The sequence below is a fragment of the Excalfactoria chinensis genome, chromosome 9, assembly GCF_039878825.1.
Source record: "Excalfactoria chinensis isolate bCotChi1 chromosome 9, bCotChi1.hap2, whole genome shotgun sequence".
NCBI lineage: Eukaryota > Metazoa > Chordata > Aves > Galliformes > Phasianidae > Excalfactoria > Excalfactoria chinensis.
The window spans coordinates 16312553-16331749 of record NC_092833.1 but is presented as its reverse complement, the minus strand read 5'-3'; the positions used below and the strand labels follow the sequence as shown (position 1 = coordinate 16331749).

The window sequence follows — 19197 nt, the reverse complement described above, 5'->3', positions numbered from 1 at the left end:
TTGTGCGATTCTGATTTTAACTATTAACTAGGAGCCATTAAGTAGATGGAGCTGGTGCTGAAATGTTGTACTCACAGATGTCTGAAAGAAGCCGATACTTCTGTGATAACGCAGATTTGGATACTTGACCAGTCTTTCCATTTATATTTGTAATATGCTCCATTACAAGTAAAATATGCAAGTGCCATTCCAATGTTACAGTTTTTTGAAGTACTTCTTCAGCATGGTAGGAATCTTTTGGCAGGAAAAAATGTATCTTTGACAGGAAATTCTGTAACTATCAAGATAAGTTCAGAAAATATTTTCTTTCTCAAAGAAACATGAATCAAGCAGTGCCCTGCAAAGTGATACTCCAGATGAAGCAATGAGTTTGAGCTTTCTGAAAGCCAATGGAAAAGGCTGCAGTTCTTTAATTTTTCTGTTATCTGGGTGCATTTCCAAAAATGTTTAATGAATTTGTACTCTTGGAATAAAATATATTTTCTGCATCATTGCTGAGGGCTGGTGCTGCCAAAATCACCCATCGTCCTTCTGGGGAAAGAGGCAGTCCTGATGCAGAGTTGTGCCCGATGGGAACAAGCTGTTATCCCCTTCAGTCTGGCAGCAGCCGCCTAAGAGTTACCAAACTTTGGTATTCAGTTACTGCTGCAATGGATTTGACCAAGCAGTCTTTAGAGACTCGGTGTTTAAACTCTTCAACCATCCATGCCCTGAATATTAATGTTATTGCTACGAGCACCTCTGATGTAAAGCACAGCAGTCTTCTGAAGAGGAGGCTGGGTTCTCTCTAGGCCGTTATGGGAAATATTATCTTTCAAAGGAGGGGGAGCATTTACATCTTTAAAAAATTAATTCAAGATCAGAAGCAATGACTCCCACTATTATTTTTCTTTCAGGTTTCAGCAATCCGAACTATCTGATCTCACCTAATAATACTGCAGCACACTGACTGATCGATGCAGCCGCCTTTGTTCCTAGGTAGGCTCCACCAAGACATTCAGCTCTATTTGCTTTGGGTAAGATACCAAGCTATGCCTATATTGTTTTGCAGGGGACAATTTTCTGATGTTTGATTGCCTTGGGTAAGACATTTTTGGTGAATCATTATACCGAAATGCAAAGAAGGTAACTTGAGAAAGATGCTTGTGTTTCTGTAGCACTTTGCAGCAGATGTCTCCTATTTACTGCTTTATTTTATTGCTTAATGACTGGATCTCAAGTAATTGAACAATTTGACAGATATTTATTTGTAAAACGTGATTCATTTAGTCAGACATTGTGAAACAGTTTCATGCCAGTACTACAGATTCTGGTAGAACTTTCTAAAGATGCAAGCATTCAAGTAAATTGCTCATGTCAATAGCACATCCACTTTTTACTGTTCTTTACTGCACACAAATATTTGAGTTGACAAAAAAGCACTGGTGAACAGACTACAGGGACTTCTGAACTTTAATCAACCACAAGCACTGGCAGGGTTCAGAAGTAATTTCCTAACTATGAATCACCTGCAGACAATGAATCACATACTGGAGAAGATTGCCAAATAAAACAAGCCATCATGTATAGCTTGCATTGACTGGACTATGGAAAGGCCTTTGATTCACCTAGCTGAAAGAGAAGCTGTGATGAAAGCTCTGAAATAAAGGCATAAAAGAATGTAGGAATCCCAAACCACATCTGCTAGCAGTGAATGGCGACATTTAATTTCGACAAGGAAGATAAAAGAAAATGAGACTAAGCAAAATATCAGGCGAGGAGACGCTATCTTACTGGAAAAGGGTTGCCTGGAGAAGAGCTTCACAAAGCATTTCTGGGAAGAAGACCTTAACTTCAAACATATGTGCAAGCTCAGATTTCCACTCTGATGGAGCAGTTGTCTTTTCTGAAGTGGCCAATGATCTCCCAGTGATTTTGAGGGGAACTGAAGTGTGGGGATTGCAGGGAAGACAAATGGTAGGCGAAGGGCTGAGAGGGAAGGCTCTCTCCTGTCTGTCAGCCTGCTGCTTGCTGGGGTGAGCAGAAAGCTTTTCCAGTGATTTCACAGGCTGCTATGACGGTCATAAAAAGCAAACTCCTTCTGCTGAAGAAGAGGTGTTAGATTTCTGCCTGTAACTTAAAGGGGCCAAGAGTTTTGGTGCTAACAAAAAAAAATAAGAAAAAGAAAAAAGGCGGGGAATCAGATCTTGTATAACATTTTTCAGAGGCAAAGATGAAGTAAGGAATACTGAAATAGGAGAAGAAACCAAAAAACTTCCTGGAGGCTGTAAAGGATGGCGCATAAGAGTAAGTCCTACCACAAGGAAAAGAAATAGAAGAAGGAATAAACTTTACTTGTTTAATATTTTATTTCTTATGAGAGGTATTTGGCCGTGCTTTCCCAAACAGTGAGACAATAGCTGGTAAAGCAATGACAGTGGCAGGAAAAAAAGCCTGCAATTATCTAGACTTTGATGATTCCTTCTGTTTGTGCCAGTATTCAATAAACCCTCAAATTGCATGCTGTAGCAGGAGAGCAAATTTACTGCAGCCAAAATCATATGAGTGCAATGAATCAAGACAGCCTTTCTGCGCTGCTCAGGTCTGGCTCGTGTATAATGCTCCACGTACGAATGCATGCTCTGTTTCTCATACTTGGCATAACTGTAAAGAATCGCAAGGCAGGATTTCCAAATTGGGATAGTCGCTACCAGCTAATTAAGCAAAACTTGCTGCCAGTGCCTGGGAGCATCACAAGTACATCACTGCTGCTGTCTGCCCAGCAAGGCACTTTCTCATACAGGCAGTGGATAGGCAAAAAAAATAATGAATTTGCTCCCCAGTACCAGCCAACAAGGAGCTGCGGTAGCCCAGAGCTTGTGTACTCGGCTGTAAAGAGCCCTGAAAACAGTTGGAAATCCTCTTACTGGAGAACGTGTAATTGCCCAGGGTCACTTCCAGTTGGCAACTGTCTCTTTACTGTAATTTGTTTTGAAAAAAGCCACTTTTGACCCGCAGGAGGGAACAGCAGCAGTTCCCCCAAACAGCCACGAGAGAGCAGCCGGCAATTAGGGCTGGGAAGGTGCTGCTCTTCTCTGCAAAGGAAAATAAACCACAGACAACGTTAAGAGAAATCTATCACAGGATTCCCTCCTTGCACCGCTGTCTGTAAACCCAGCTGCAATCAGACATGCAAGTCATGGTTCTGTAATGCCTTGTTACCTGTTTGCAGCCTCAGTTTGCTCTGAAGTTTATCTGTGGAGCAGCACATCGGGACAGCAGCTGTGAAATACTGCCCTAGTGCAGGAGATAGAAGGGTTTGCTCCCAGTTTATGGTATTCCTGGTCAAAGCCAAATACTGCCTAAGGACTGCTGGCAATGTCGACAGCCGTTTAGCAGCAGCTAGCTCGTACCTAACTTGTCCGTTTTCTTGCATGCTGAATAAAACTCAGGCATCAGATGATCAAAGAGCCTGCCCATGAAATGCAGCTGAAAGAAGTTTTCCACACTTTATTTCTCACATGTTAGATACATTGATACAGACAAGAAATGCTGTGCTTACAAGCAGGGCTCTGGGTGGAAGGGTCCTTAACCCTTATCCATCCCCATGGAGCACATTTCTGGGCTCTCACGAGAAGAATTGCAGCGTTTGTGGCAGCAGCCAAAGCCTCAGTTGTTTTCAAAAAGCTGATGCCAGTTTTACCGTAAGGACTGGGGTGAGCTCTGAGAAGAAGACGCACTAATAAGAAGCAATGGAAAATCTTTTACATAAAGGCTCCGTGTTCCTGGACAGTGCTTTCAAATATGCCAGATAGCATTAAAAAAGAAAAAAATGCAGAAAGCTCTGCCCCTAAACCTCAGATCACATATGAATCATGTAGCTCACGAAGCGCGTGTTTGTTCGTGTGGTCAGCGGGGAACATATTTTTGCAAGCATGTCAGAGCAGCGGTGGGGCTGCAGTACAGGTCTGGGGCAAGGTGCCCAGCCAAACACCGTGACAGCCCTGAGCATCCCCAATGGGGCCACGCAGGGCTGCTTGTCCTCCTGCCGGGCAGGTGGCTGCTCTCCCATTGGTGGAAACATTGTTTGCTCCTGGGTCAGAATTAGGGAGCACTGATGGTCAATAAGGCATAGAGAAAATACATACGATTGGAGGATTTGTAAAGGAGATGGGATGGTTTGCCCCACAGCCTCAAGGCACCTGGTTCCTAGTGGGGAGCCTTTGGCAGCATCAGCCTTTCTGTCCAGTTTTGTCAAGGTGGAACTTTTCAGTAGGAATTAAATGAAAAAAATATTAAATATAACAAAGTGATGAAACAGCAATACAGCTTGTTTTGTATTTGCCTGCCCACTGCAGAGATGCTCTGGCTCCAGTGATTCAAGCAGCTTCCTATTACTTGAGTTCAAAACCAAACAACACCATCAGAAGCTTTGCCATGAACCTGCCTGAACTGTTACAGCACTGCACGTACTTGGGCATGAGCACAGGGACCTTTAACCAGGGCTAATTTGAAAGTATTTCCCTATTCCCAGTTACTCACAGCCGCTGTAGCTGCTGCCGTCTGTCGGGTGAGCAGTGAATGGTATCTCCCAAACTGTGCAAGTCTATAAAATCAGAGAGGAGTGAAAAACTGCAGAACATGCAAAGCCTTATTTGAAACCTTGTCAAGTCCAGGAGTATTTCCAATCCTGCCTTTGGGAGAGTCAGCCCCTAATTCATCTGTTCCATCACTCAGAGTACTGTATGAAGGACAACCCTTAATTGGGACTGTACTTACATATTAGAGAAAAGATGAGAAAACAAGGTCTTGCTTAATCCAGAGGGTTTAACTTAGCATAGATACATGCTGTTGATATATATTGGCAGTGAACAGATCTTAACCAAATCTATACAACCAACATCTGTGTTCAGAGAACAAAAGTAATCGTCCCACTAAGTGCTTTAGGTGAAATGGGGCTAGGATTGCCAAACATGGGTGGGTGATGGTGTGGGCTGACAGGCAAGCTGCTAAACACACCTTCTGGATGTGCTTTAGGAATTGCTTATTAACCACTTCAATAATAAACAGAGAGATTAAGAGCACGCAATAAAAGAAAATCCAGCGAATATTTCACTTCAATATCCTCGAGTGCGACACGTTTATTTCCTTCAGACAAAAATCTCTGTTGTTGACTCTGTAACGTGATTCAATGTTTACTTCAGTTAATGATTTTTAAAGACCTTTCGTTGGCCATTTAATGCCATAAATGCTATGACTGCAGCTGAGATCTGTGCAACACAAGGGTTGGGTTTGCTTTCTTAAATGTAAACACTATCAAAGCAATTTAAATTATTATTTAATCTTTTTCAGCCTCTTTTGGGATGGCCATGCACACCAAAACCAGCATGCAACAACATCACAGTGAAATGTTGCCTCAGGCCTGATGCTGCAAGGCAAGTAAGTGATTTATTGCTGTATGTGGCTTCGTGTGTGCTTCTGTATTAGCAGCAGTGGCCCAGAGGCAGGGGCTGCTTTTGGAAGGTGCTGAGCAATGAATTATTTTAGGGCCCTTCTGCAGCAGACACTGACTACTAAGTGGTTGCCAGCTCAGCCTCTTAAGTGTGGTTTTAGCAGTAAAGATGCCTGTTTCAACTTCACCTCCGAGGGAAATGTCCTGGCGTATTTAATGTGTGCTTAATTGCATTTTAACCCTTTCTTTAAGTCGTGTTAAACTGAGGGCTCTGGCTGCTGAGATTAAGCAGAAAAGTGCTCACGTGTCATTTGGATAACTCACCCAACTCTGCAGAGACCTGGGGCTTAACAAGAAACACTCGGTGCTTAAGAAGGTTCTCATTTCTGCTCTGAGCTAAACATTACTTCTCACGTCTGAATTCTGAAGTGTGCGAGGAAAATGCGTGAGTAGCTAGTTCTTTCCTCAGCCTTAAGAAAATAAGGTAGAGTGGGTCCTTGCAGCTTGCAGATACTTGTGCTTCCAGGATTGTTTCAAGATACAATTGTTAAGCATGTTTAAAAAAGAAAAAAAAAGGATCTTTCAAGAGCTCATTTCCCAGAACATTACCAGCCAACAGCCTTTATGGGTTTACACCACAGAGCAATTGTTGACTAATACTATGTGCTTTGTGAAGAAAAAAAAAAGAGAGAGAAGAAACAAACTGTTATATGTTTTTTTGTTGAGATATATTTAGAGAGCTTTCTTATTGTTAAGAGCTTTAGGAACAATAATCAGTGGTATGTCATTCTGGTATTGTTAGCAAAGTCCTTTCTATTGAATTTTCAAGATGTTGTAAAGTGAGATTATGTGAGTAGCACCTCTGGACACTTTTTCCCATCATTGTGTTGGTATCAATCGCTGACTTCCACTGTTTCTCCTGGTATTAAATGAAAATGTTGTTTCCCACTACGCTGATTGGAGGCTTTATAATGCATGACATAACTGATAACCCTACTGAGATTAAGCATTGTAGGATTCGAGCTGCACGAGAAATTTGGACAACAAAGTAGGTGGCCACTCTGACTGGGAGACAGAGTTTAAAAGAAAGTGTACCAGGATCATTGTTTCAGCTGAATCGAAGAAACATTATAAGTGGATAATTTGTGAGGCCGGTCCTTCAGGTTTGGGAGATGTTTTTTTCTTTTTTCTTTTATTTTTACCACGGGGAAAGAGGGTAGAATGCATTTTCCAATGGCAAAGTGCTGCCCCCAGCCTCTTTCATCCCCAGCAGAGCTGTGTTATAGCAGAAACCAACACCCTGCTGAGGCTTCTGACATTTTCCAAAGAGGAAATATTAAAAATTCAGTGGCAGAGTGGAGGAGAAGGAAGTTATGTTTTGGAACCAACGGCGAGCTGAGAAAGCCAGATTTCTGGGCTCTATAATAAAAAGTGAAAATAATGAGAGGCTTTGAGCTAGCTTCTGTATTACACACACCACCAGTATCTGAGCAACAGACTGATATAAGGAGCTCCCTTATAGATGCTTTTGGCCCATACCATTTCCTTTACGCCATGTCAGGTTGCTTTGGTTTCACACTCATGCCTCAGAGGGACATGTAGGTGTGGCTGAGCCATTCCAACACTGCTGTGCCATCCTGAGGATGGCTTAAGCACGTTTCTTCTCTCCTAGCATGATACCACATTTAGACTGGGTAAGGATTTTTGTTGTTTTATGTTGGTGTCAGTATTTGGATTTACCCCAGTCCCTGCTCCTGCTCTCCTACTTCTTGCAGCAAAGTTCATTCCAGCATTGCTCCTTGCTAAGCTAATGGAGGGTGGCACAAGCAGAGCTTGGCTTACAATTGGCTCCAGGGGAAAGGACAGGTCACCATGACTTTCCATTTGTCCTTCCTTACAAGTAATAAAGGAAAGCATGGCAAAAATCCAGTTACCAGTCCTGCTCATCCACTTCAGCTTCTCACCCTGGTCTGTACACTGAGCTGGGACAGGGACAAATTCTGACCTGATTCTGGCATTCTTCAGCTGACAAGGTGTCAGCTCCAAAAGCTAGTTCTTGATCTCCCCATTCAAGGCTTTTATGGATGAGTGTAAAGCTGGAGCAAGCTGCTCTGTGCAGTGGTTAAGGTTTTAATAGCTCTTAAGTAATAAAACTAGCATAACGGCTTCCAAAAGGAGTACCAGGGAATCAACTCTAAAAGTAATAAAGGTCTTTACTTTGTTAGAGTGAATTGCAAAGGGTTTTGTGGCTTGTGGTTGCACTGAGCAGAGGTTCTGGGGACCCTTTGGATGAAGTTTTTACTGCATAGTTGTGATTGAAGCCAAATAGACTTCACATCTTTGGGAGTCCCCTGCTGAGAAAGGGCAAGCATGGCTGTGCATAGTGCTGTTGTGTACCACAGGGACTTCAGGTTGCTCCTAGGGTTGCAAAGACCCTCCTTTAGAGTGTGAGCGTAGTGCTGGATATGACAGTCATGTCTTCTATGTCTTCTCTCGAATATTTTGCTTTTATCCAGTCTGTTCAGTAAATCACAAGGAAGGAGCTGCAGCAGGGCGATTTTTGTAAGTTTAACATTGGCCTCGTGTCCTATTCAATTTTAAAAGTGCTGAAGTTGTTTTCAAAAGATCAATTTTTGCTAAGGAACAATGTAATGCCGTAAGAAGCCCTTGATTTTTTGTTGCTGATGTTTTCCTCCTCTGAAAGGACAAAGGCATGCCGTGTTCTCCTGGGGGCTGTGGGGACGTTTGGGAAGAACCCAGTCGCTGTTTGTCTGATTGGTGCCAACCAGGAGAGAATGGAGGCTCAAAAAGATCCCCGGCCATGCTCAGCCTACAGGCACATGAGTGAGAAGATACAGCAGGTGGGTGATTAACAGGTCTGTTGGAAAAAGGAGAGAGGTTTGGGTCCAATTAAACACGTGGCTCCATAATTAGGAAGAATCATTTCTAAATGAAGACCCCGCGTCTCTGCCTTCCAGTGTTTTGTGTTTGTTGCTTGTATGGATCTGAAATAGAGCTCACTGCTTGGGATTCCAACACAAATCCTGCTGAAATTCTGGGTTTAAACCTCAGTATTCTTCAATTCATCTCCACATCTCAGCTCTCACCTTTTCTTTCTGAGTGCCTTAGCACCTGAGCTGCAATAACAACAGTTACTCTGTATTTTGGGAGCTTGTTGCATAGATGAGACAACATGTCTTGGGACATGGGAATCAAAAGAAAGACAGAAAATTCTCAAAATCATGTATGTTTTGCATGTTTTACAGGCTGTGCTCACACCTGGGTGTCACCAGGCCAGGCCTGTGCTCCCAAGGAGACACAGACATGGTGGGTGAGGGGAACAGGGCCCAGTCCCAAATCCTGCCACAGGTGCCTGAAGGCTTCTTAGGATGCAGGACCACACGGCAATCTGGTGGCTTACCACCCTCAGCTTTTTCATCCACTGTCAGTAAGAGTTCTCACTCCAGTTAACCTCTTCCAGGTGCTTTTGGAGCATGGCTTCCCATGCAGCAGCCCTGATGAGCACCACAGCAGAGCAGAACCCCAGCATGAGCCTGGGCTGAGGCCACACTGCTGAGTGACCACGTCCCACTGCTGTGGGCCTCAGCCCAATTAGTGTGGGGCTGCCCAGACCTTAATTGGGCCTGACATCTGCCTGTTTAAAGAGACTCCCCAGGAATTAAAGTGCTACTTCTACAGTTTGAGTTGGCTGGGGATGCGAAACATGACACGATTTTGAGAATTTTCTGCACTTACCATGAAACAAATATGCCACAGGTATCAAGCGGGCTTTGTTTGGGGGCTATAATCATATTACAAATTGAACATTTCCACATGTGCGTGCTGGCAAATCCACCCTCTGCTATCTCACACGTATCTGCCCCAAGGTACAGATGCTGAGGTCTTGACATAGCATAATGCACATTGAAATATATTTCCCAGATTGCCTTAGCGCATGCTAATGAAAATGAGGAATAAGGGCTTGAAAGAAGCAGCTGTTTAAAATTTTCTTCAATCCCAGAAAAATCAACTTCTTAATTACTGATAATTTAGCATCAAAATGACCACTAACCCCCTTCTCCCACCAGACCCTCCTGTGAGGGGAGCCCAGCTTCCAGTCTCTCAGGCAAAACTCCTCCTTAGCAGTGTAGCATTTTATCACATTTCTTTAGCCTTTCTGGAATTAATTAGTATTCAAATAAAGCTGGAAAGAGGAGGATCCTTTCTGAAGGTGCCTTCTTGCAGACCCTCCAGTCAAACAGTCAGGGCTGATACTGCTACAGATCCTGCCCAGCTGATTGCTGCAGTGCTTTTACATTTCCACAGCACCTTTCACAATAAGAGGTTCTAAAAACTTCCCTGAGCTGATTTAGAGATGCAAACAGCCTCAGCTGTTACACAGTCATCCTGCATCGAATTAAAAGGAGCCTCTGCTTGCAGGATGCCATGGCACAGAGCTCTGTGTGGCTTATGGTAGTCCTCAGGGGCAGCTGGTCCCAAAAAAACCCAGACAGCAGATTTGGGACAAAGGCTCCAGCCCTGTATGTTCCTGGCAGTAGGGCCTCATTTCAGGGTTTATTTTAATGTTATTCTGATTAAAATCTCAATTCTGGCAAAATAGTAAACTTTGCTGAGAATTGCGTTCCTCTAAAAACAAATGGATCTAAGCTGGGGAGGAGTGAAGGAAAAGAAAAAAGGACTATGGTATTATTTTTAAGGTTTTGTTGCTCGTTCTCCCCTTATCCTGCTCCCCAGCCCTCGCTAAGTGAATCTGAGCTGTAAAGCTGAGCATTTCCTAATGTTGGCACCATTTTCTATATCGAAACAAAAGATGAATTAATAGGACTAGTGGAAGCCGCATACTAGGTATACTCATAAAACTTACACAGCCTTTCAATGGGATGGGAAGAGGATGGTTTTGGCCAGGATTCAGAATACATTTTTCTTATAACTGGAATCCTGGCAAGGTACGTGGTCTTTGACATGGAGAAAGGATCTTCTGTTTGGTGCTAGATGGATGTGTTTTGTTTAAATCATTACTGGAAGCATCTTTAAACTCAAGTAGCTTTTCTGCTGTGCTCCGTGACTGACCAGCAAAACCACAAATGAGACTTAATGTGGCTGGAAGGCAGCGCCGTGCAGGGAAGGGATCCAGGAGCTCGCAGAGATCCTGCGTGTGCCTGAGAAAGGGGGAACTGACAGAAAGTTTTAAAGTTCAAGACATGAATGCAGCAACCAGCCAAACTGAACCTCTGAGCTAAAGCAGCCTCTCAAATGGTTTTATAATAACTTCCCCTCCCATTATGCAGCAAACGCGGCTGTTAACACAGTGAGGCAGTGGGGCTGACACAGGAGCAGCGGCTCGGACTTGTGTGCTAGCGAAGGGTCTGGGCCAGGGTGAGCCATTGATTAATCATCTTGTCATGCTGGTGCTTTGTTATATTCTGTAGATAGAAATTGAGGCGCTAATATGCTGCTCCATCCTGCAGTGAGTCTGCTGTATCACATGGGAACGATTTGTTGACTTATGGAAAACTACTACAGTGGGTTGAACAGTAGGATGATGCTGTAACAAGCTGAAGGGATTTTTTTTTTTTAAATTACTCCTCAAATAACTCTTTTCTTAATATATAATATATATATATATGTCATATATATATATATATAATAAAATCACTGCAACAAAAAGCCAGAAACTGGGGTCCTCGCTTAGCAAGCCATGCATATGGACAAGCGTGTTTGTTCTTGTCTACATGGGGAGGTTTAGAGAAGTTATGACAAACATAAAAACCACCCCATTTTCTTCGGTGATGTGGGAGATGAGGCAGCTGATGAAATCTTGGTTTGCTTTTCCATTGGTCCTCTTTGTAAATAGCAATGCTGTTGAGAAAAGGCAATGAAAGTCAAGGTCGTGGTAGGGTACGTAAATGAAGTTGAAGGACCCCTACAGATAAATCTGTCTCCCTTTGTTCCAAGCTTTGTGTTTTCGTTTCAAAGTATCTCGCCAGCACTAAAGGACTGCAAGGCTTACACTATTGTTTTCTATACTACAAATTCATTTGTTTCTTGGTACATTGCAAAGTATTTTTTAGTACAGGGTTCATAATAAATTCAGGAGAAAAAAAGTCCTTCACAAGTAAGCCTAGGTGAATAACAGTCATACGTCAAGATGATCAAAGTAGTGGATTTTCTTCCTCTTCTTTGAAATCCCTATGTTTAAACTGGCCTGAGTGGCCCTTCTCGACATGGTTCCAAGCTCAGCATGTTGTCTTCCCCCTCTGTCTGCCCCATATCATACACAGACCCTCCCCATACATGGGGAACCTCCACAAGGGTCAGCTGATTCAGGCATGCATAGGTTAAAATAGCCCTGCAGCTCAGCTAAACAAGGCCTTTCCTTGACAGTTATATGATGGGAGGGTGCTAAATAACCCAGAACATGAAGCCCAGGGGAAGCTGTCCCACCCCATCCCCACCTTCCGAAAAACCCCTTTCATCTAGGTCAGGTGAGGGCAGAGCTGATAAGAACTGTCACTGCATCAAATTAAAGGAGAAAACGATCTGGAAAGTTGTTTGCAGATAAAACTTGACTGATTAATCTATTTGTTCCCTTTATTTGGCAGAAACTTAAAACCAAGTTCCACCGTGACTTTAACTGCATGAAAAATAATGGGCTATTTATGCAATTATCTGCACGTACCTGACCATTGGCTCAAGCCAATGAAGTGAGGACAAGAACATGAAAGCTGGCCTTTTTTTCCCTATTTATTTTTCCTTCTTTTCCAGGTGTGGTTTGGGTGAAAATCTCAGGCCTGTAGGTCACAGCTTGCCACCGACATGTGCTCGATGCTTGGGAGCTGGCCAGTACCACCCAAGGCAGCCTGTGCCTGTCCTTGCTGTGTTCAGCCATGACAACGCCCGTGTTGCTGACTGGTGATAATCAAGTAAGTCAGACCAGAAGGCAAGAACAACATCCTGGTATCCCAAAATGCAACTTTGCACCTGCAAATGCAGTTGGAAGGGGGGGGGGGCTGGGGGGGGGTTGAAGGGGAGGGGGGGGGGGGGGGGGGGGGGCGTGTTTCACTGGCAGCAGGACCTTCCCGTGCCTTTCCACTGGAATAAAGGCCTCTGGTTTTAGTTGTACCTTTGGCTTTTAAACATTTAAACATGAAGGACAGCCATGTGCTGCAGCTTCAAAGGACAACTTTGAGGGGTGGCAGGAAGGGACATCCTCACTATCCCCTTTGAGCCCTCCAGAAGTGTACTGAGATTTGAGGTTGGGACTGAAATTTCCAGACCAAGAACAAGCTATGATGATCAGAGATCAGAGACCATCTTATCACTAAGATATCAGAGCGCTGGAGCCCCATCCCTGCAGGCATTCAAGGCCAGGCTGGATGTGGCTCTGGGCAGCCTGGGCTGGTGGTTGGTGACCCTGCGCATTGCAGGGGGTTGGAACTGGGTGAGCACTGTGGTCCTTTTCAACCCAGGCCATTCTAGGATTCAGTGATTCTATGATCCTATGACTCAAGCTGCTGTACCCCATGCCGTGGTTCCTCACAGTGCTGTGGACACACAGGTACGTGCTCTTCACTCCCCAAACTGCAGATGAAAAAGGAAATTTTTGACCTGACCCAGACAAAAAAAAAAAAAAAAACAACAAAAAACCCAACCAACCAACCAACAAGAACAAGCCAAAAGAAAAAGATTCCTTCAGTTTTGTAATCCTTTATTTTTATTTTTTTTTTAAGTTGATCCTCCCATAGTAATGTACTGAAATGCGTAACAGTTACATTGTACAAAGCATTTAAAGAAAGTACCTCAACTTGCCGATTATTCCAAAATGAGATTATAAACAAAAGGAAAAAGAAATCTGGTCCCTCACTAAAGGCCAAAAAAAACCCCCAAAATAACTGAATGCCTTCCGTTCTTTATTTATTTTCTTTTTAAACATAAATTTGGAACACTTCATCTTACAAATAGGATTAACATGAACATAACATCACACAAGCTCGCAGACAACCAGCATAAAATATTGGGTACAGTTTTTAATCAGAAGAATCATGCTTTCATGAAGAAATTATAACTGTTTATACAATTGAATCAATTTACCGTATTACAAAACAAAAAAGAACTAAGTCGCATCTATCAGTTATTCAGTTCATTAAAAGGAAATAAAATAAAATAAAAGAGGAATGTAAGAAAATGTCAAACACTGTTTTGCACTCCCATATACACAGATCAGTTCACCTCACTGGTGGTTTTTAAGTACATGGGTGCCTACATTGTAGCGCAGTGGGGGACTGGAGCAGTGCTGTTTGTTACAGGAACAGTGCTATTTTAATCAACAAACATTTGTTTGCCAACAAATAAATACCTGGTACACACAACACAAAGAAGAAATGAGAGGGAAGGGGGAAAGGAAGCGACACAACAGAAGAGCGCCATGATTGTCTAAAATTAAATCTCATGACAATGATTGGACGTAGTGGTGCTGTCGATGGACGCGGTGCTTTCACGGAATCATCGGGATGATTTCAGCTTCTTGGAGCAGTGAACATTCATAGTTTACAATATACACAAGCCTCCTATGTTTCATTTCTCATCGTTCTATATATTTTTTTTTCTCATTTTTCCTTTTTTTTTGTTTTTTTGTTTGTTTTTTTTTGTTTTTTCCTTAACAATGCAGTTGAGAAGGCAAAAGAATTATGGAGAGAACAAAATACTCCCTGTTACTTCTTCCTACGTTGATGACGGATAGTGTGCATCTCATATAACTATTTTCTTTCTTTCTTTCTTTGAAGGGCTAAAATGCATAAAGCTTTAATGAAGAGATTTGTACATAAAAGCAACTGTTCCCAATCCTGTGTCAAACTATTTTATACAAAAAGAAAATCAATTCAGTTACTACTTTAAAGGAGTGCCCATGTGTGTATCAATGCAGTCTTAACCCTTTTGCCCCTGCCTCTCAAAGCCGGGTGAACTGGAAGACACATTTTCCCGGCCCCGGTTTACATAATCCACTGAAATTCCTTTTTTTTATTCCTAAGTCGCATTGATCCTCCAGAAGTCAGCAGCTGCCTTTGCTGTGCAAAACAAAATATTGAGAATAAATAGTTTCTTTCTTTTTAAAATTATTCAGTTTAAGGTCACCGGACTTTAAATGAGTGACCCTGCAGATTTATAAGGCATTCTGCTCAGCAGTCTTTTAAATAGTCATATATGAAAGAGCCATGCTACTGGTTTGGACTTGGTCCCATTCTCGGTAAGACTTCACAATGTCATACGTGGCTGATGGATTGGATGGCGCTGGATTCTGCAGCAGCTCTCGCCATGCTGTGCCACATATTGGGAGAATTGTGGGATGCAGAATGAAGGGAGTCCTTGTCGGAGAGAGAAAGCATCATGGCGTACGCCTGGATGGGGAAAGAAGGCAAAAGAAGAGGTCATGCTGCAGGTTCTCTAAGCTTAAAACCTTCAACTTCCATCTGGTTAAGGTGTCTTTTAGACCGCAACTGGTCTTCTAAGTTCAATGACGAAACAATCACAGTGCATTAGGTAAAACCATGGGCAACATCTCCACTGACATTTCTGACTCACTGATACTATTCATTATCTGAGCTTTCCTCTGGCTTCACGAAGCTCTGAAAAAAAACCAAGCTGATAAAAGGCAAAGTCCCAGAGACTCTCATTTGCTTTCCTGTGCTTGGTAAACAGGCTTTTCTCAAGAGCCTGAAGAATCATATTATCTTTTGGCTGCTACAGTATCTCACCAAGTACCACAGTCTCCATTGCTGTGACCTGCGCAGATGTATTCTGCAGTTTTTAAAACACAAATCTTCAACAGGGGTGAAAAAGATCCCTTTTAATTCATGTTTAAAAATATTCAAGAAATGCCACTTGAACATTAGCTCAATTATCACCATTTCTAAATCACACTGTTGACCTAGACAAGGTAACATTAATAGACTATAAAAACCACCACAGAGGCAAGCCAGATGGAAGAGCAAGTAGCATCCTTGCAAGGCTGCAGCCAAACTGCATGGCATCCACATAAACACGTGGGATGTCTGAAAGCAGGGAGTAGATCTCTTATCACGGCAGGTGGCAGACAGGAAGAAGAGCAATACAGAAGTAAGAAAATCCCCTGGTACTAAGGCCAGAGCACCCTGTGCTGTCTCACTGTAGTGGGAGTGCAGTGGGAAGTTAAGGGACGCTCAAATTAATGGAGGTGAAGCCCAGCCCTGTCTGACCAATCTGAAAAGACTTTGCCTGCCACAGACTTAATCCTTTAGGTATTGGGTGACAATAACATTTTAACTGAGTTAAGCTTTTACCTGGGATTTGGATTTCCTGTACAATGGTTGTTTTAGGTCCTCTGGCAGCTGGGAAGTATTGAAAGCTGCCAATTCAGCTTCACTATATTGATTTTCTTCCATTTTCCTCATTTTGAGGCTATCTGTGAAGTGCCTTATGTGGTCCAAAGCTGAAAGTCCAGTCTTATTATATTCCTCCTCTTTATACCTACAAAAACACCACAGAGGTTACAGGGACTTTTAACATCAGTTAACTGGAGGCTGCCAGTAAACTGCTGCTGCTCAACACTTCTCAGGCATTCACGTTTACTCCCAGGTTTTTAACCACCTGCACCAAAAACCATGTGTGCTGCAGAGCAACCTGGTAAGCAGGAGGTTTGAAGGAGCCCCCAGAGTCCCTTGATGTCCTGCTGGTGGCCTGCAGTGCATGGTCACGTTAGCCAAACCACCCTTGGTAACATTTAGTTCTGCCCACCAACAACAACTTGGCATTTAAGGCTGATCCTCACTGCAGTCCCTCTTCCTCTCACATTAAACCTCCCATTTTTCTCCTTTTATAGGTTCATAAACCACCCTGCATTGTGGAACAATGGTTCTGAAACGAACCACATTTTCTATTCTAAAGAGGAGCAAGTGGGCAGCAGGAGCAGAAGCAGGAGAGGCTGTCTCTCTTCTGTGGTGTCTCCACAGCCTTTCTTGAGACCATTATGGAATATTAGGGTATGTTTAAGGAGCAGATAACGTATCTCCCATGAACATTTCCTGTCTCACCCAGAACATGACAATAGTTCCCTAGGCAAACCTATTTTTCCCCTTAGAGGCCACAGTTTGCATGAAGAGACTGAAAACAGGGCTGGTATTGACCAAAACACGGATGCATGTTGCTATCGTAACGGGAAAGTTGGCTACCTCAGACATGGTTCCCACGGCATACAGTTTGGTGCTGGCACTCTTGTATGGTTTATTGTTTTTATTTGTCTATTGAGTGAACCAATACTAGGAAGGAACCAACCTGCCAGGGGAAGCTTTGCAGTTCATGTCCAAAGTACTCGTTTCCTCGTAATCCTCCTCAGGAGTCCCCTCGTGAATGTCACTTGTAACAGGCTCTTTGACTGGTTTCCCTGCAATTTCACTTTCTTCATCCTCTTCGTCCATCATTACTTCATCTTCTGCCTCTTCATCATCCAACAAATCTGAGTTCTGGCTGGTTACCATGGCTTTTTCATCCTTAAAGTGGCTGCCATTCATTCTGAAAGTACCAGAAGAAACAAATGCGATAATCAAAAATCACTCACGAAAGCTCCATGCCAGCGGGCTGTCAGAGACAGATCAAGAAATGATGTACCAGTAAAATAACATAATTTTATTTAGGTGCTATTGTAGAAAATTCCACTAGAACTCAGTGGGGCATTGCAATGCAATCAGCACGAGATTTTCCTGCCATCCTGAGAGCCTAAACTACTGTTTAAGAGGAGGGATGTTCAGATATCCATTCCAAATTTTCTCACGCATTATTTCATCTCGTATTTCCAATCACGTGTGTAGTCTAGGCAAAACAACTATTGACTTTTAGCAGAAGCCATAGGGGTTGAGAAACTCGGAAAATCAGATCTGGCATTTTCAGCAGTGACATCCAATACTGTGTTCAGCGTTTTAAAGTCAAAATTACATGCATAATTAATTTTGCACACCACCATCCATTTGGAAGCCATATTACTTAACTGAACGTATGGATTACATACATGGGAACCTAAGTGATTCAGCTGAAGACCCAAAGAGTTGTCTGTAATGTTGTCTCCACGCTGAACTGCATTATTGACTGATTTGAAGAATTACATAAAGATCATAAAATGTTTGAAATAAGAAGTCTTTAGTCTTATGAAATGAGCATATAGAGAACCCTTGGCTCCATACATTGTTACTGCATTGTCTGTTGCATTCAAACTTCCCTTAACTACTTCCTATGGGATCTTTTCAAGGACAAAACATCCACACTGTAGTAGGGACTTACTTGCTGATGGCCTCAACCAACAGGATTGGGTCTATCTGTAGCTGCATCACGTCCACTGCATTAATTGAGTACCAACAGTATTCAGCACAACTGCATCACTAGCAAATGCAAGGCCAGAAGCACTGAGGATACGACAGAGCTGAACCAATGGCGCCACACCAGTGCAGCCACCAGCCTATCTGCTCCGCTGCTTTATGTAGCATGGAGGTCTTGATGCAGCTATTGTTTTAATTGTGCAAAAGGTCCGTACTCTTCCAGGAATACAGTTACAAAAATGGAAACATTATTGTCTGCCTGCAGTTTGTGTTAGACTGCATGTGCTTCAAAGTGTGTGGGACAACACGGGATATACCAAAAGATTTAACTAGATAAGGATGAGACCTACAAACATATTTGATATCTAATAAAAGACTCACAGACGTAATAGATGGACTTTCCTTTCCTAAGGAGGACATACAAGTGAAAGATAGTTTCTTACACAGTAGTATAATTTTCCTAAATGCAATGATTTTGTCTATTTTCTGAGCAAATTCCAGCTGATTGCCACAAGCACTAAGAAAATGCTAGGGAATTGCCCATTTATATCACAGTATTAAAAAATCTGAGGCTTTCCAGAGTTGGGAGAGCTGGAGCAACCACCCCCTTCTCTAAGTTAATCAAAGCAGTATCTCTTTATCATCTTTTATTTAAATAGGCAGATGTAAGAAATTGCTGAGCATAGCTTGGGCTGCCAACTTGCTTGTTATGCTCGATTGAGGCTGCAAGAAATGAAAGGGAGATGGACTACAACCAAAGTAACAAAAGCCATGTGATTAAGAAAACAGATTCTCTAATTATGCTTTCAAATGCAGCAATTTGCCAGGGATAAAATATCCATCAAAAGCAGTCTGAAATGCCAAATTTAGAAAGGAAACACTGCATAACCCAGCAACCTTTTCACTTTGCTGACTTCCTGTCGGAGGACATGTTGAGACCAGATGTGCAAAGAAAAAATCCCAAGCCCTCATTGCCAATCAAGAAGGAATGAAATTTGAATATGCATGTAATCACTTAATCCAATACTTGCAGGGAAATTTTGTTACGTCCACCATTTTTATTCCTTCACAAAGACATCTGGAAATTGAGTAGACAGTGAAGTTTGTCACCAACAGTAAGAAAGTTTTGATGTCGATAATGCAATGCCAACTCCAAAGCATAAATAATTCATAATGCAAAACCAGTCTCACAGAAATATGTATAGTTGATACGTGTATCCCTGTTACAGCCTTTTTAGCTTAGCTGTAATTTTTATTAGCTGAAAATACTTAGAAATGGCCTCTCTTCTAGCTTATAAGAACTGAAACACGTATACTTAATAAATCCTACCAGGTGTTCTCACCTACCCAAAGTCTTACTGATTTTTTGCTAGCACTGAGTTAGTTGCAGCAGAGGACTTTTTA

At 42.6% G+C, this 19197-nt stretch overlaps 2 protein-coding genes across 6 annotated transcripts in view; one reads left to right on the top strand and one right to left on the bottom strand.

Moving 5' to 3' along the window:
* The window catches only part of LOC140255954 (uncharacterized), a 189560-nt gene extending 176549 nt beyond the window's left edge, over positions 1 to 13011 (top strand). Inside the window, exons 41-44 of the transcript XR_011904619.1 lie at positions 897 to 1016; positions 5332 to 8292; positions 12218 to 12375; positions 12922 to 13011. The gene's annotated coding sequence lies outside the window, so the exon portion shown is untranslated. The remainder of the gene's footprint in view (positions 1 to 896; positions 1017 to 5331; positions 8293 to 12217; positions 12376 to 12921) is intronic.
* A 1693-nt stretch (positions 13012 to 14704) lies between these two features.
* The window catches only part of MECOM (MDS1 and EVI1 complex locus), a 297995-nt gene continuing 293502 nt past the window's right edge, over positions 14705 to 19197 (bottom strand). For all 5 annotated transcript variants that reach the window (XM_072343999.1, XM_072344003.1, XM_072344000.1 and 2 more), the window contains 3 exons: positions 16760 to 16996; positions 15769 to 15955; positions 14705 to 14847 (listed from right to left, as the gene is read on the bottom strand). In XM_072343999.1, the coding sequence (XP_072200100.1) occupies positions 14713 to 14847; positions 15769 to 15955; positions 16760 to 16996 (559 nt within the window). In that variant the 3' untranslated portion in view covers positions 14705 to 14712. The remainder of the gene's footprint in view (positions 14848 to 15768; positions 15956 to 16759; positions 16997 to 19197) is intronic.